This window comes from Phoenix dactylifera, chromosome 16, assembly GCF_051530095.1.
Source record: "Phoenix dactylifera cultivar Ajwa chromosome 16, Ajwa_hap1_PhDact_Kaust_v1.1, whole genome shotgun sequence".
Lineage (NCBI taxonomy): Eukaryota > Viridiplantae > Streptophyta > Magnoliopsida > Arecales > Arecaceae > Phoenix > Phoenix dactylifera.
In genome coordinates this window covers 16,832,704-16,850,000 of record NC_143205.1, presented here as the reverse complement: position 1 = coordinate 16,850,000, position 17,297 = coordinate 16,832,704, and the positions used below count along the sequence as shown (strand labels likewise).

The 17,297-nt window shown below is 40.8% G+C and overlaps 1 protein-coding gene and 1 pseudogene across 1 annotated transcript; both read right to left on the bottom strand.

Annotated features, from left to right (window-relative positions):
• Positions 1-796: 796 nt before the first annotated feature.
• On the bottom strand, positions 797-7,077 carry LOC120105483 (beta-galactosidase 11-like; annotated as a pseudogene).
• Positions 7,078-9,953: 2,876 nt separating this feature from the next.
• On the bottom strand, positions 9,954-16,526 carry LOC103722896 (beta-galactosidase 11-like). Its single transcript, XM_017846617.5, has 18 exons — positions 16,431-16,526; positions 16,172-16,284; positions 16,020-16,086; positions 15,682-15,774; positions 15,403-15,546; positions 15,113-15,207; positions 14,543-14,648; positions 14,364-14,448; positions 14,121-14,239; positions 13,660-13,827; positions 13,227-13,408; positions 12,838-12,947; positions 12,571-12,680; positions 12,348-12,455; positions 12,071-12,172; positions 11,574-11,719; positions 11,102-11,447; positions 9,954-10,661 (listed from the first exon to the last, which is right to left on the bottom strand). The coding sequence occupies exons 1-18, from the start codon at positions 16,524-16,526 to the stop codon at positions 10,524-10,526; spliced, it is 2,328 nt and encodes a 775-aa protein (XP_017702106.4). The 3' UTR covers positions 9,954-10,523.
• Positions 16,527-17,297: the final 771 nt, after the last annotated feature.

Here is a 17,297-nt window from a genome sequence, read left to right as displayed (position 1 = left end):
TATGGGCATGTGGTTAGTCCCAGATTGGCTATGCACTAGATAAATGTTAGATATTTATACATGGCCAAGGAACCCAAATAACACCTTTTGGCTAGCCTTTTTGGATGAGGTTCTTGGTTGTTAAAAAATTATGGAGAAATCTATAAAAATCCACCTTAGAGCTGATATAGCTTGCACCTCATAGACAATATAGATGGTTTGGTCATTAAAATGAAGACTAGACATGGTATTTGAAGAGAGCTATAATTGTGTTGAAATGGCATGAAGGAGTGGCAAATCCAAGTTTATATAAATTGAGATAGTGCCAAAGGTTCTGAGCTAGCTTGATTTAATGCTTACTCTAGACTTAAAAAGAAAAATAAATAACAAAGTATGATCCTTGGCTGCAAAGTAGGAAGCTTCCTATTTTGTTTGTATAATATTCTTCATTAAGCATGTTCTTAGCAGTCTCTCGTCTTTGAGTGTGCCTGAACAATCAGCTAGTTTAATGGTCAAATGTATTTTTTAAAATTGAATTGGAACTAGAACTTCAAATGAGGATGTGTATAGTTCGAATGATGAAATGAATAGGATTTGCATTGCCAAAACTTTTGCCAAACCCTTGAAAAGGAAAAGAAAAATTACAACAGGGCAATCTCCTACTCCGAAAGAAGAGAATCTCATCATTGATGAGCAGATTCATTCCCCAATTATTGTAGTATATTGCTCAGAATGAAATGTAATGTGACCCACTTGGGTTTCATTGTTACATCTCATAACAAGATTCTCAAATAAAAGTAGTCTAAGAACCAGCATATCACCCAATATTTCCTGCATCACCTGCAGCATTGTCCTTCTTCGCACATTTAACTTGGACTGTGAGAGTGTTTGTTGTGCCAGGGCACTTGGGATCTGCCCCATAGGCTTGGGCTGAAACTGGTAACACACAGGAACTCTTCCCCAAGCATTCCTGATTGGTTGAAGAAATGCATTCAACTGAGTTGACATAAGATGGTAAACAAAGAGAAAAGCAGCAAAGCTCTGAAGCAGACAATCAAAAAACTTACTATGGTAATGTTTGTTTGGATGAACATAACATTCTATACATATGTTTGCTGAGAAAAACTAGTCTGCCATAAGATTATGCAAGCCAACCATCCAGCATTGCCAATCAAAATTGAGTTTATATATATAGAGACACACACACATATAAAAGGTGAAGAATGAAAAGAGAAGCAAACTTTTAGGTAGATGCTTCCTTAGATCTATGCATAGACTAACTAAACATAGTTGCCAAACTTAGTTCAGAGCATTTATATAGCCATTATTGTCAAATAGATGTGAAAGTGCAGTGTTAGCAGAAGCATTACCTTCTCAATGATGCTCCAAGTCTGTGGTGCATGACAAGACCCAATGGTGTAGTTGCCACATGGTCCAGTGGGGTTCCCGAAGCTAGCAAAGACAATGGCCTGGATCACCTTCTTGCTGTCACACTTCAAGTGAGCCTTTGGCTTGGCATCTTCGATAGTCTGGAGCTCATTGCCCTTCATTTGAAATGACCTGGCACTGGGAGGATGGTCCTCGGAGACAAAGGCACAGATGTTGTTCCTCTTTGCGGTCATGATTATTATGTCCTCTGGCTTCCCTCCTTGCTCTTCAAAGAGGACAAGAAGGTTGTCTTTTGGCTTCAACCAGGAGCGGGGGACATGGTACCTGATTTGCATTGTTCCAAGTTTCATGGCATCTTTTGGTATTAGTATTAACACATGAATTTGATGGCTTACAGCAGTGATGCATGTGAGCTAATACAAGTATTTGTTTATCAGAAAACATGGGCTTGGTACTTACGTTGACTGAGAAGGCTTTCCATAAGGATCAAGGTAGGACACCCAGTAACGGCCGATGCACTCGCCATTGACCCATGCCCGTCCTTTCCCCATGCTGGTCATATTTAGAGAGACCGGGTCATTTCCTCTGGGAGCATCAAAATATCTCTGAAAAACGATTAGATCCATGAGTAAGTCTCACAAGCTATCGACATCAAGTGTATGACAGCTCTAGTATATTTCTTTCTTCCTTCTTTTTTTGATTAGGACTACATTAGAATCTTTTAGTTCCAGCTGTTATATGTTTAGAATTAACCTAACCATTATGATTAGGGTGAGTAATTTGAACTCTATAGAATAATATCTGTGCTTAGAAGACAATGGCTCTGAATAGAGTAAGAACTGAACTTAAGAGATGTTTTTTTGATGGAAGAGGGAGCTTATAAAACCACCCTGCATTTGTTATTTAGAGGAACTTAAGAGAAGTTTAATCAACAGGAGATAAAACTGTTGCTTATTCATTGAATTGATTATACAGTGATCATGTTACTCATCAATGATTTGATTAATTTTACAATGAAATAAAGATCATGTTCTTATACCTTGTACCATGTGGCTGGCGTGTCACTCTTAGCCTCCGTCCACTGAACATTTTTCAGTCCCCCCTCAGTGAAGATACCCAACCTTTCTCCATCCAATCCCACCTGCGGGATAACAATTTCAGCTTAACTAATCACCTGTTTGTTTCTACGTATGATTTTTGGTCCAGTTCTTTCTGTTAACAGAACAAGCATAAGCATTAGAGGCAAACATTAGTACCCGATGCCCCCACCGGTTGTTTGACAAATCCAAAGTCCCAGCGTTGAGACCTTGGATGCCTACAGTGTGAACACCAGCAAGTCTATGTTCCAAGTATGCTCCGCTATTCTACAGAAGAGAGGGACGATATCAGTCCTTAGAGATAAAAAGAGAAGAATAACCATCGGAAGGTCCATTTTGTCTCAGAAGCAGCAGACATCATTTGTGCCATAATTCGACTATTTCAAATCTTTACCGGCAATCCAATTGTCAATCCCAAAATGGTAATGTGGTTATATCCTCGATTTAGATCCATTGGCTTTGTGAACACAAAACTTTTTTCGACATGGCTCCCATGTCCGGTTCCTGATAGATGTGTTGCAAAAGTGAGCATCAAAATAGCTGTATTTTGGTATTAGGGACTATATATGCATGAAACTTGGTGAAACCAATGCATTGTAAACAGAGCTGGCAACAGGAGTGATACAAGTCCGGTGACTGGTAAAACTAAACTTGAAACAATTACTTTGACAGCATGTAGGGATACAAAGGAAAGGAACAAATAGGATATACCTATGTAAAAGCCATTGACAAAGGCATGTATTGCATGACCAAGGCTGGACACTTGGAGCACCGGGCGGATGTCATGACGCATGGGTAAATCTTCACTGTCCAACTTAAAGCTGTATTTATGTAATAAAAGAACAACCACCAAGATTTTGTTATTTGGAGTATTATAAGATACACGTAGCATCTAAGCAGTAAGCTGTCTAAACTTCCAGTCCTGAAATAGATTGTGTGGGGGAATCCATACTAAGGTTCAAAAACTTGTCCAAGCCAGGATACATCTACTCCAGGGTGATGATTTCATTTTTTCACAGAATCTCTTGTGAAGGTAAAAGGAAGTATATTTCCATGAGGATTTTCTTATAAGGTTTTCTCACCTTGTGGTGTACCACAGATAGTCTGTAGTGTCCTTGGTCATGTTCATTAGTTCCAAGGGCTGCCTTGAGGTAACTTTGGTATCACGAAATTTTGGGATATATTCTTGATACATCCACCATTTGTTCTTCTCAGTGGTTTCTTTCGCCGTATGGAATGTCCTTGCATTGTGCTGAGCCATTGTCTGTTAACATCCACAAAAGAGTTATTTCTCTCACCTGTAATTATTTTCTTTAATAAAATGATAAAATATAAATAAAACTATATTAGTTCTTACTTCTTGGATAACTCATATTTAGCATGCTCACATGAACAATGAACTATCAACTGGCATTTACGACATAAATTTAGGCCTATCCTCAACAATTTCCTTTTTCTTTAGGGAAAAAATTTGACCAAGTAGAGTTTGTATACTATATTACCCTCTGACTGTTGAAGACTACGGTCTTACAATCCGGTAGGATACTGATAGAACGGCGAGGCAGAGAGTATTCTACACCTCTGAAGTTCACAGTCCCATCTATTCTTGGGTTGGTGTTTGTGAGGAAAGCAGCACAAACCTTTCTCTCAGGCTTCTCATATATCACAACCTGCAGATAGAAATACCAGATCATTTACCAATAACATTTTCTGCAATTCCTTGTTATACAAACCACAGTTTTGCAACTTAGATGATAGAATGGCATACAACCAAATTAGATTAGTCAACTAGATGAAGACCTCAATCCTTGTTGCTAGCTCTGGCTTAGAAAGGATTCAACCACTGTGTGCTATCTAAAAATCTTTGCCCTGTTCAAATGTAATGTTAATTCTTACCTCATAACCTTTCCCCAGATTTTGGGTAGAGGGGTTCCCATAAAATAAAGCCTTCCGGCACAATCTCAATGCATGATGCACGTCCCTTAGGTGTCCAAATTTGGGCTCCTTGTACAGACCTGAAAGAAATTTCATCAGAAAGAGTTAAGAGTGTATAATGTAACTTACATATATTAAAAAGAAAAGGAGAAACCTCCTATTGTAGGAAATAACAGGTGAGGATCGAGGTTGCACGAGACTGACCGTATTCATCCAGAGGGGCTTCATCATAGTATCGAGTCATCACAAATGCAGAACCTTCCCTTCCGAAATTGGTTCCTCCATGATACTGTGTAGAGATGCGATGCACATTACATTAGAAGAAAATGTTCTCTCTTTTTCCTCAACATAAGTATTATTATTTATGCATTCTACAAGCATTCTTTACCATGTAGTAGTTTACAAGTGTGCCATTTTTTGCAGAGAAGAAACGTGTGACGGCATATGCAAGATCTTCGGCTGCTCTTTGAGATGGTGGGTCACCAAATACTCTGTACCTGAAATCACCATACAAATATTTTTAGCGCAATGAAATCAGTTGGAGATGAAAATGACTCAAATCCAAGGGAAAGGGATCACTTAAGTTTAAAGCACTGAAAATCAGAAATGATTTGTTAATTCTGTAGAATATCTCAATTTTCCTTTAATTCTGTAGACTGTAAATTTGGTATTTTTCAATATCAACAAGAAGTAATATACTAATACATGTACATTATTATACGTTGTTATTTTTTTGATAAAGTGCAACAGTTCAGAGTTTCAAGGTTATGGGCCATCTTTAGAGAAATGATTTGTTAAAATCCTTATGACCTGTGTTCTGTACTTCTTACAAACGTCTATTTGGATAGCAGAAAATAGTGGGAGACGCTGAAAAGCTATTCAATAACCATCATATACTTACTGAGCTGTCCAATTCTCAGTCCAGAGGCTAGGTTTGTTTGGAGAGTTGGGGCCTGTGAAAGTATCTCCACAGTTCCTTCCATTGCATGTATTAATCTAGACATGGCATAACTATTGTTAGTGTCCATGAACATATTAAGCAAAGTATCATCTGATAGCACTATCCGATATTCAGAATATAAAATCTTCTTCCAGTTTTTCATGACTCTATATGTTTGATCTCTACTGCAAATTTCCACTAAGGATTGTTTCAGAAAAGATTAGCGTAACAGGATCCAATTGAGAGGCTCACCACTGCACCGGGTGCATTCTTTTCCTTGCACATCACCCATGGTACACCAGCATTGAGACTAAGGGCCATTTCGCCTGCCCATTTAACATATCTCAGGCCACCTTCTTGGAAGGCAGCTTCCACGTTGTTGTATTCATTCTCGATCTATTGCAGTCAATATCACCACAGAGTTAAGAAAAAGAAGAAGAAAAATAAAGAAATCTAAGGGAACACTGCACGTAATTTATTTAACTGAACCTGTGCTAGAATGATGGGACCTCCTTGTGGAGCAAATAACTTCTCGCTCCTCATCTTTTCCACGATCATTGTTACAAATTTCTGCATATGGTCCTGCACATAGAAAAATTAAGGGTGAGAACGTGAGTTGGAGAATCATGTGTCTCCAACACTATATATGCATTTGCACCACAAGAATCAACTAAAATTCTAAATGTTTTTAATGCATCCCGTAATCTTTTAACTAAATCAATTGAGTTTGATCTCTGTCATACAAGTAATCACCTTGAAGGGTTCATTGTCTGTTCGAAAGATCATTCCTGGGATCTCTTTGAGCCAGTATGGGAACCCCCTGAAATGCATCCGAGAAGCATATACCAGAACATGAGATCAAAATCAGTAGGATCGATAGATTCTTCTTTATACAGGCGATCACAGGCTAATCAACACCCACCCAAAATTCCATTCAGCTTCGACGTAGGGACCAATCCTGAGGATCAGGAACATTCCAGCCTCCTGGACCACCTTGATGAATCTCACCAAGTCGTACCTCCCCGAGAAATTAAACTGCAAAACTCAATCACGACTTGTTCGCATCATTCTATCAACTTTTTAGTTTTCGATGTAAGGAAAGGCAAAGCCACCCAGATTTTATTAAGAAGAAAGACTATTCGCATCACTCTATCAACCATGAACTTTCATGGCCTTCACCTATCGATAGAAACTACGAAAACAAAGGAAAAGGTGCGGCAAAGTCGATTCCCCTAGCTAATTATACCTGTCCTTGCACAGGCTCATGGATGTTCCAAAACACGTAAGTTTCGATCGCATTCAACCCCCCATGCTTGGCCTTGTTGATGATTTCGGGCCACATCTGATCAACCAAACAAGCACAGTCCATTACCACGTGGAAGAAAACAATAGCCATGCAGCATGGTGCAGCCGGACAACACTAGGGCAAGTCACTACCTCAGGAGTACTCCGGGGATAATGGATCGAGCCCGAGAAGAGAAGCTCTCTCCTCCCATTAATGATCAGTGAGCGGCCATCATAGGTCACACCTTTGACGGCTTTGCCGCCTTCTTTATCACTGTGGTGGTGGTGGTGGTGGTCGGCGTCATCTTTCCTGTCATCATCGCCATCATCTTTGCCGTCGTTGTCGTCGTTGTCTTCTTTGTGTTTGGCAATGGCAGATGCTGAGAGGATGAGAAGAAGGAAAAGAATTCCAAGGAACCGGACTATGTTCGCCATTTTACAGGGGATCAATTTTCTCTGTGTCTCGAGAGGAAGCAGGGTGGTGGTGGTGCGTCAGGGCAGCTATGCGTCCAAGTGACTAACTTTGAACCGGAGGGATGTAGAGGAGCTTAAAGTCGGGGAAAGGAAAAGAGGTTGAGGGGGACCTCCGGAAACCAAGGCAGGGTCTTTCAAGGGTAACCATGAGGTGGGTAGTCGTGGTGCTATGTGGTGCTTGCCCCCTTTTCCCTCGCAGTGATACACTACCAAAGCGTAGATCCAATACTTCGGCCCTTAGATTCGGTCATTGACCAGGCCTGTCCAAGATTGTGACAAGGAACGAGAGATATTGTGGTTTTCTTTTTTTCTTTTTTTTTTTTTTGTTGAAACGGATGAATTATACTATTCTAGTATGGATACATCCAATAAGGTTGGAAAAAAGCAAATTTCGGAGCACTCTGGGTAACTCTCCTTCTCCAACCCATAAGGTACTCCGGAGTGACCAGCCATATACGAAGCCATCCAGTCTGCGATCCCATTTGCCTCTCTGAAAACATACTTGACTTGAAGGGCCACACCATTACTCGATATAGTCCAAATGTCCCGAAACATTGGGTGGCCCCCTCCACCGCCGTTGGTATTATCCTAAATCCATCCAATCACAGTAGCTGAGTCTCCCTCGAGTATGACAGAGGAGACCCGCAACACCCGCTGAGCATGGCCCAGGCCGGCTCATGCCGCCTCAGCTCTACTCTGGGGATTGAGATATCAAAGATCTGGCAGCCTCCTGCAGCCGCCACCCTGAAGTCCGGGCCTCAGATGACGAAGCCAGCACCACCCTTCTTACCACCTTCAAGCATACATCCATCGAAGTTGACCTTGAGGAAACTCAGGGGTGGAGGCTCCCAAGTAAAAAACACTGTACGAGGCGCTGCACGAGCAGAAGAAGAGCTCCAAATGTCCCAAGCTGTCAAAGGTCCATTCGATAGGTCTGCACAAATAATCTCAGCTGCATGCACCTAGGCCTGCTCCACCACAATCGTCGGGTACGGGCAGCTCTCACAAAAGGTCCAGGCATTTATGGCCAGCCAAATCTGGTAGGCAATATAGGTCGCCTCTACGATCGCTTGCCGCATCTGGGAGGCATCGACCCATCGATGAATTGCTTGCAGGAAGGGTCCTAGATGGCTCCAAACATCCAGCAGAGTCTCACCAAGCCTCAAGACCCTCCTAGCCCGCTTATATTGGAACAGGGCATGCTCCACAGTCTCATACACCTGGTAGTCTGAGTATTGGGGCTGGATACCTAGCCCCCTTCTATTCAGCTCAAGTCTTGTCAGCAGTCGCCCCCAGGCCACTTTTCACAAGAATAATTCCATCCGCGGGTAGAAACCGAATCTCCAGACCCATGCGCAATCTAGCCCCGACCCATGCTCCTACTGAAGGGCACGGGAGACATCCCCCACTCGTACTCTAGCTCTGTAGGACATGCTCCAAACCTTTACATTTGGGCTGGCACACCCAAAAACTGGAAGCGATCAGATCTGCTCAACTAGATGTTCACCAAATAGTTGTCTGATCCTGTTAGCATCCCACTCCGCCTCCTCTAGTTGAAGCAGATTGCAAATCCATAGTTTGTCTGCAGCTTCGACGCTGACGATGGTCAATCAAAGCCTCATTGGAAGAGAGGCCACCTAGAGGTCCTCCATCAAGTCCACACTCTGTCCATCACCGATCAGCCATCTAAAGTCTACCAGGGCAGTAGGCACATACCTACAGATCTCCCGGTATAAGTAGGAGCACCTCCGGTCACTCGGAGCTGCTCCATCGGCCCGCACCCAACCATATTTGTGGTTTTCTTTTATTTTTATGTAACTCAAGAGATATCTACTAAGTTAATTCAGCAATCAGTCTATCCGAGAATTGGACTCCAGAAAGAGAGAATTCTGATAAACATAAATTGGCGGACCTGATGGGTTTTTAACTTTGATATGTACTCTCTGTGTGCGCGAGCAAAGTGGTAGATATGTAAAATGTGATAACTTCTATCAATCCAATCCACTTATGATGCTTACGATGTTGCATTTGGTTACGTAAAACATTTTTTATATAGATAAAAAAAGGACTTATGAAGATAGTTTTCGTATAGTCTTTAATTGCAACTAACAAGCAATTAAAGAAATTGGATTACAATCTAGCATCCAATGATTCTTAAATCTTAATTGCTGTCCGATTATTATTCTATAAGCGTTTTTGGGATGTTGGCTCATCAAGTCCCTCCCTCCCGACCATGAAAGGATGGGAAATCCCATCAAATTCATTAAAATATGAATTCAGTCATCAAAACTACAAGATAAAGCCCCACAAAAAGGGCTTGATAGGATATCAAATGATGTACCTACGCATGCATGCATACACGCACGCCCATACGCACACATGCGCATGCTCATGCGCACAAGCAGAAGGCTTAAACTCCCAAGGAGTGGATATCATGGAAAAAAAACTTGGAGCCAGAGAATACATTTACAGAGACTTAATATATGACAGTCGTTTACCAGCTGCAAACTGTATCTAGAAGTAGTTGGAGGGTTCGTGAAGGCCTACATGCCATTCCCATCTAAAATATCGCCAACAAAAGTTCTCTCTCCACATATATAGCTTGGCTCAGTAGTTGGTAAACTCAGAACTAGTATGCAATCCTATGAATCCTACGTTCAGTTTCCATCCTCTGTTTCTAGTTTCTGCAGCATAACTCACATTTGTTATCTTCATTTGTGATTATTTCATTTCTCTTACATGCAAAGGCAAGATATCAGTTCTTGCTTAAGTTTGGAAGCTAAGTTTTGCTTTGTGTCTCAAAGACTCAAACTACCTTAATGGTTGTTTTTTTACACTTACATTTACTTGGGGGATAACAATGTCACATTCATTGTCAACTCATTGCCAATAATTAATATATCGTTGCCATTGATGTAAATTCACTAACATAGTTATGTTAGTGGGTGCCATATTGTAAAACTTGTATGGGGCTCTAGAGAATATAAGTTCATCAACATGGTTCTGCCCCCTAACCAACATGCACTGAAGCTGAATTGATCAGTTTAGGTTGCAAGTAACCTTCTATGGGGTTCCATTAGCCATCCAATATCTGCGAGTTATTTTATTATGTGTTAGGTGGAAGCAGTGAGATAAATGGAACTGGAACAAGCTACTTAAATGAGCATAATAATAGTTTTAATGAAGCAATGAATCTGAATTGGATTGCTGGTGCTTTCCAATCCATTTCAGAGGTTTCAAAAATACATTATGAGACTCTTGAAAAGAAAAGGAAGGAAAAATTGTCACCGATGAGCAGGTACATTCGCCTATTATCGTAGTATAGCGTTCAGCATGATTAGATTTTATACCACCATCTTGAGCCTTTTTCAATATTACATCTCATTATAAGATTCCCGAATAAAAGCACTATAAGAAATAGTGAATCAATCCTTGTCATCTTTCTTCTGCCTAGCACATTTAGCTTGAACTGCAAGAGTGTTCGTTGTTCCAGGACAAGCAGGATCTGCACCATATTCTTGAGCTGAGACTGGTAACACACAGGAATTCTTCCCCAAGCAGGCCTGATCAGTAGGGAAAAATTAGAATCACTTGAGTTCAGATTAGATGTTGAAGAAAGATAAAAGCAGATACTCTTCAGGGCAGGAAAAAGGAAAAAAAATAAAAATTTCCTATTGACAGATATGTTTGCTAGGGAAAACTAGTCTACGATGAGCTTACTTAAGCTAACCAGCAAAGATTTCTAATTTCAGACTCGGGTTTACATATGTGAATTCTCTTAAAATGATAAATGATCGAGTCAAGGTATCAAAGCAACCAAGGCCACCTGGAAAGGTGGAAAATGAGAAGAACAGCAAATCTTTGAGACAGAAGAGCACAGGCTTCTTATAGACAGACATGTTTCTTTAGAAAATCTAGTTGTCCATGAGATCATGCAGGCTGACTAAACAGTGTTGCCAGTCCTAGTTTCAGGGATCTATTCACTTGTCGGTAGAAGTATTACCTTCTCGACAATGCTTGCTGTCTGCAGAGAGTGACAAGTTCCCACAGTGAAGTTGCCGCACGCGCCTGTGGGGTTCCCAAAGCTAGCGAAGGCAATGGAGCGGATGACCTTCCTGTTGTCACACTTCAAGTGAGCTCTTGGTTTAGTATCTTGGACTAAGGTCTTGATCTCATTGTCCTCCCTCGAGAATGACTCGATGGCAGGAGGATGCAACTCGGTGACAACGGTGCAGATGTTGTCCCTCTTCACAGTCACGATCAGCAATCCCTCTGGATTCCCTCCATGCTCCTCAAAGATGACCAAGAGGTTGTCTTTCGGCTTCAACCATCCACGTGGGACGTGGTACCTGAAGCGTCGAGGGCAAATTATGATGAACTATACTAATAAATATGCATTCAAAGCCTTCAACAATGGTGCATTAGAGATAACATGCAAGTATTTGTCATCAGAAAAACATGCGTTCAGTACTTACACTGACTGAGAAGGCTTTCCAAGGGGACTGAGGTAGGATACCCAGTAACGACCGATGCAGTTGCCATTGACCCATGCAAGTCCTTTCCCCATGCCAGTCATATCTAGGGCAACCGGATCATTTCCACGAGGCATATCAAAATATCTCTGAGAAAGAATTAGACCCATGAGTATGCCTCACAACCTGTTCTTATGAAGTACATGGCAATATAAGAATCTCTCGGAGAATCTAGTGGTTCCAGATGTTTTACATGATATTGAATTCCAATAGTCTAAGCATTATGATCAGATTGAGTTATTTGGACTCTATAGAAGAATGTTGGTGCTTATAACCAACTGTTCTTAGCTGAGTGCGAACCCAAGAGAAGTTTAATCAGCATAAAATTAAAGAAAGGTTTTGCTTATTCTCCATAGCTTGAATTAATGGCATAATAATTATATCAATGGATGCTAATTTTCTTGATTAATAGTATTGAGATAAAGATCGTGTCCTTGTACCTTGTACCATGTCACTGGCTGGCCACTCTTAGCCTCGGTCCACTTAACCTTCTTGGATCCCTCCTCAGTGTAGATGCCCAACTTCTCTCCTTTCATTCCAACCTGATGGATAACAAATTAACCTTTGTTTCTAGTTCTTCTTCTTCTTCTTTTTAGAGAGAGAGAGAGAGAAGAATTTGAGTGTAGCTAATCATATGTTTGTTCCTTTATATGATATCTATATATTTTAAGAAGACAGAAAGAGTTCATAGGCATTAAAGGAGAACATTATTAGTACCTCATGCCCCCACTTATTGCCCGATAAATCCAAAGTCCCAATGTTGAGACCTTGGACGGCAGCGGTGTGAATGCCCGCAAGTCTGTGCTCCAAGTATGCTCCATTATCCTACACAAGAGAAGAAACAGGAAGACACTAGTCCATGAAGATAGAGTAGAATAGTCATGGAAAGCTCAATCTTGTCTCAGAAATAGAACATGATTCAATCATTGTAAATACTTACCGGAAATCCAGTTGTCAAGCCCAAGATGGAAATGTGATTGACTCCTTGTTTCAGTTCCATGGGCTTCTGGAAGACAAAACTCTTTTCGAGTTTCGCACCATTTCCAGATCCTGGAAGGTGTTTTGTATATGTGAGCATCAGCATATGATTCATCATATGGCTTCCATAAAATTTTTGGCATCAAGGACTACCATTGAATCGGTCTTGAAACGGGTACTACGACAAGTATATAAAGGAGTGGAAAGAAAAAGAACAAAGGGAGGATACCTATGTAAATGCCATTGACAAAGGCATGCATTGCATGGCCAAGGCTTGACACTAGGAGAACAGGGCGGATGTCATGACGCATAGGCAAGTCCTCATCCTCCAATCTAAACCTGCATTAGAGTAGCAGGAGAACAATTATATGTAGAGTGAAGACCATGAAATCGAAGCGAAAACATGCCATCAAAATTACAAATTAAGTTATCGAAAGATCCCGATCCTAATATACCAAGGGGTGAGGGATCCATATTAAGGCTTAGAAACTATACATCTGTCTCGAGGCAACGGTTTCATTTCGATAGAATTTCTTGCAAAATAAACAAGCAGTATTTTTGAGGAACTGAAGGGGAATAATGAAGTTATTTTTGTATTGATGACAAAGATTTTCTCACCTGGTAGTATACCACATATAATCTGTGACATCCTTGGTCATGTTATACAGTTCCAAGGGCTTTGATGCAACAATACCGCTATCACGGAATTTTGGTATACGTTCCTGGAACATATACCATTTGTCATTCTTGCTGGTTACATCTGCCGTATTGAATGTCCTTGCGTTGTGTTGAGCATTCACCTGTTTAACATCCAAAAGAGTTACTACTTCTCACTTGCAGTATTCTTTCCTCAAGGAAAAGATAGAACCAAAACTATGTTAGTCCTCAGATTACTCATGCTTAACATGTTGACAATGAAGTATGAACAATTAATTGGCACTTACTACATAAATTTAAGCCTGAACTTTGATAGTTTGCCAATAGTTCTTTTCTTGAAGAAATAGAGAGGAGGAAAAAAAAAATCAAAGTAGAGTTGGCATGTTGTGATTACCCTCTGAGTGTTGAAGACTACGGTCTTACAATCTGGAAGGATACTGATGGAACGGTGAGGCAGGAAATAGTTTACACCTCTGAATTTCACTGTCCCATCTACTCTTGGGTTGGTGTTGGTTAAGAAAGCAACACAGATCTTGCTCTCAGGAGACTCGAACAACGTCGCCTGCACGTATAAAGACCGCATGAAAACACCAACAGCCTTCTCTTTATTTCTTTCTTATCGAAACCATAGGTTGCAATTTGGGATGATATTATATATGGCACGTAAGCAAACAGTATTAGCTTAGTGCAGAAGATCCAAATGCTGATGACTAGAGACTTTTGCTCAATCCAAACGCTAATGACTCAAAGAGATTTATTTCATCAAAAAAAAAGAGGCTAAAAGAGATTTAGTCCCCACTCCATGCTAATGACTAAGGACTTTTGCTCAATCTGAATGCTGCTGTTAATTCTTACCTCATAACCTGGACCCAAGGGTTGGACAGAGGGGACCCCCCAAAGCAAACCTTTCCTGCTCAATCTCAATGCTTGATGCAGTTCCCTCAGGTGTCCAAACTTAGGCTCCTTGAGCAGACCTGGGTGAACACATCTCATCAGAAAGAGTTGGGTATCCTATAACTTACATCCGTTTAGAATGAAGAAGAAACCTCATATGGTGTAGGAAATAACAACTGAGGATCAAGGCTACACTTGTCTAACCATATTCATCAAGAGGAGCTTCATCATAGTATCGAGTCATCACGTACGAAGCACCTTCTCTTCCAAAATTGGTTCCTCCATGGTACTGAGTAGAAGCAAATGCACATTATTTTAGAAGATAATTTTGTTTTTCTCCTCACCATAAATATTATTTTTGAGTTTTAGAAGACAATCAATACCATGTAGTAGTTTACAAGTGTGCCATTCTTTGAGAAGAAGCGTGCAACAGAGTATGCAATATCCTCAGCCGATCTTTGAGATGGTGGGTCACCAAATACTCTGTATCTGCAGCCACCATATGATGTGGTTCAGTCCAATCTAATCAACTTTTATATCAGAAAAGCGCAAAGATAAAAAGAAAGGAACTACTTTACTTTAGAGCACTGAAATCAGATGAATGCCTCATATGTGAATTTATTACATCAAATGTTATAAAATCTTTCATGTTTCTCTTTAATATTATAGATTTTATACTACAAAATTGTAAATTGCCAATATCAACAATAATAAACATACTAGCACATGTGTGCAATATATTCTGTTCAATTTTTTTTTAAGAAATTATGTGAAATTGTTCTTTCTTGCAAGCACCAAGAGAAAATGCAGATTTAGAAGATTATGGACCATCTTAAAAAAATATGATACCTGTTATTTCTGTCCTGTATGCATGATACTCCATTTTTTTTTCAGGAGAAAATAGTAACTAGTCTTAAGCATAAAAAAGTTTTAAACAACCATCATATACTTACTGAGCAGTCCAGTTCTCAGTCCAGAGGTTAGGCTTGGTTGGACTGTTGGGGCCTGTGAAAGTATCTCCACAGTTCCTTCCATTGCATGCGTTGATCTGCAGAAGCAGCATAGCTATCATTAATTCCAGTGAGCATATGACACAAATAATCATCTGAAAGTGCCAATCAATGTTTAGGATCATAAACTCTCTTCCAATTTTCATGGTTCCAAAGTTTCGGTTTGTACGGCGATCAGCATCCATTAAGATTGAATGTTCTTTTTCATATGAGAATTTGATCAAGAGGCTTACCACTGGACCGGGAGCATTCTTTTGCTTGCACATCACCCATGGTATTCCGGCATTGAACCCAAGAGCCAAATTGGCTGCCCACTGAACATATCTCGACCCACCTTCTCTGTATGCATCTTCCACCATGTTGTATTCGTTCTCAATCTATTGTAGTCAAAGCCAACACACAATATCTCAGAGAAGAATCAAGAGTGATACAATGTCACGCACGCAGAAAAATGGAAAGAAAAGAGAATAATAAAGAAATTTAATGGAATGAAACCCTTAGGTTAACTGAACCTGTGCTAGAATAATGGGGCCTCCCTGGGGGTAAAATAGCTTCTCACTCTTCATCATTTCCATGATTTTTGTTACAAAATTCTGCATATGATGCTGCACGTAAAAAAAAAAGGGGAAAAAAACATCTAGTTAGAGATCATAGGCAGTGGAATCATTTTTATGCCAGATCATGCATTTCACCATCAACAATAAGGCCGAGCTTAAGTTAGTTATAACAAATTTGTTCTATATATCATGGATAGGAACAAAACAAGGTTGAGTTAATTAAGTTTGACAAGCCTAGTTTATATTAGATCCTTTAGCATCTCCGCTAAATGTATTAGAAACATGTCCATCACCTTGAAGGGTTCATTGTCGGTTCGGAAGATAACGTTGGGGATCTCTTTCATCCAGTATGGGAACCCTCTGAAATGCATCGGAGGAGCTCATTAGCACATAATAAGAACAATAGATTGATTCCTAAAGCAACTATAATCTAATGTATACCCACCCATGATTCCATTCTGCTTGTATGAAGGGACCAAGTCTGAGGGTCACATACATTTTGTTCTTGTGGATCAGCTTGATGAATCTCACCAAGTCATACCTCCCGGAGAAATTGAACTGCAGCACCCAAACACCAACTCATTCAAATGATAAAAATGATTGAAGCTAAGACTTTCATGGCCTTTCCCTATGAATAGTACAGTAATTTTACTATGTAGGTTAGAGTTAACATCAATGTAATGCGAGTCGCTAGCAAATCTTACATGGCCCTGAACGGGCTCATGGATGTTCCAGAACACGTAAGTTTGGATCACGTTCAGCCCGCCGAGCTTCGCCTTCTGGATGAGATCCGGCCACATCTGATCAACCAAGCAAAAGCATTCCATTACCACGTCGAGAATGGCAGCCATGCAAGGCGTTGGAAGGAACGACGCTGGGAATTAACGACGATTACCTCGGGGGTGCTGCGTGGGTAATGGATGGAGCCGGAGAAGAAAAGCTCTCTCCTTCCATCGATCTTGAGAGATCGGCCATCGTAGGTCACTCCCGAGACGTTGGCCTTGCGAGGCCGGCGGGGTTTGGCAGCGGCCACAGAGAGGGAGAATAGAAGACATAGAATGCAGAGGAACCGGACGACGCATTCCGGCGACCTCGCCATTTCTGAGACAGTTTTCTTTTGAAGGAAGGGAAGTATGTGGGGGTTACAGGAGGGAAGGGAGGAGATGGAGGAGCTTGAGAGCATGGGGTTATAAGAATAGCCATTGCTTATTGAGAGGGGAGCGGGTGGGTGGTTGTGGTGGTGTGTCGATGGCCTCCTCCTTTCCCTCGCTCTCGCTCGCTGTTAACTTCGGACGCGTTGGATGGTTTGGTCGTTCGCTGGATTCGGTTTTGACCAGGCCTGTCCGAGGTGATGGAATGCGAAGGGTGCAGGAAACTTATATAAGAGAAAACAATATTTGCAGAAGGTTCTTCCAATAATAATAAGGCTCATTTCAAGGCCCTGAATTAAGAGCCATTAGTTGTGTGGTTCAGCATTGTAGAGGACATTTTGGAAGAAAAAAAACATTGGCTGTTATATATGGCAACTATTTTTGACCACTCAAATAGAAAATCACAACTAACCAATAGGG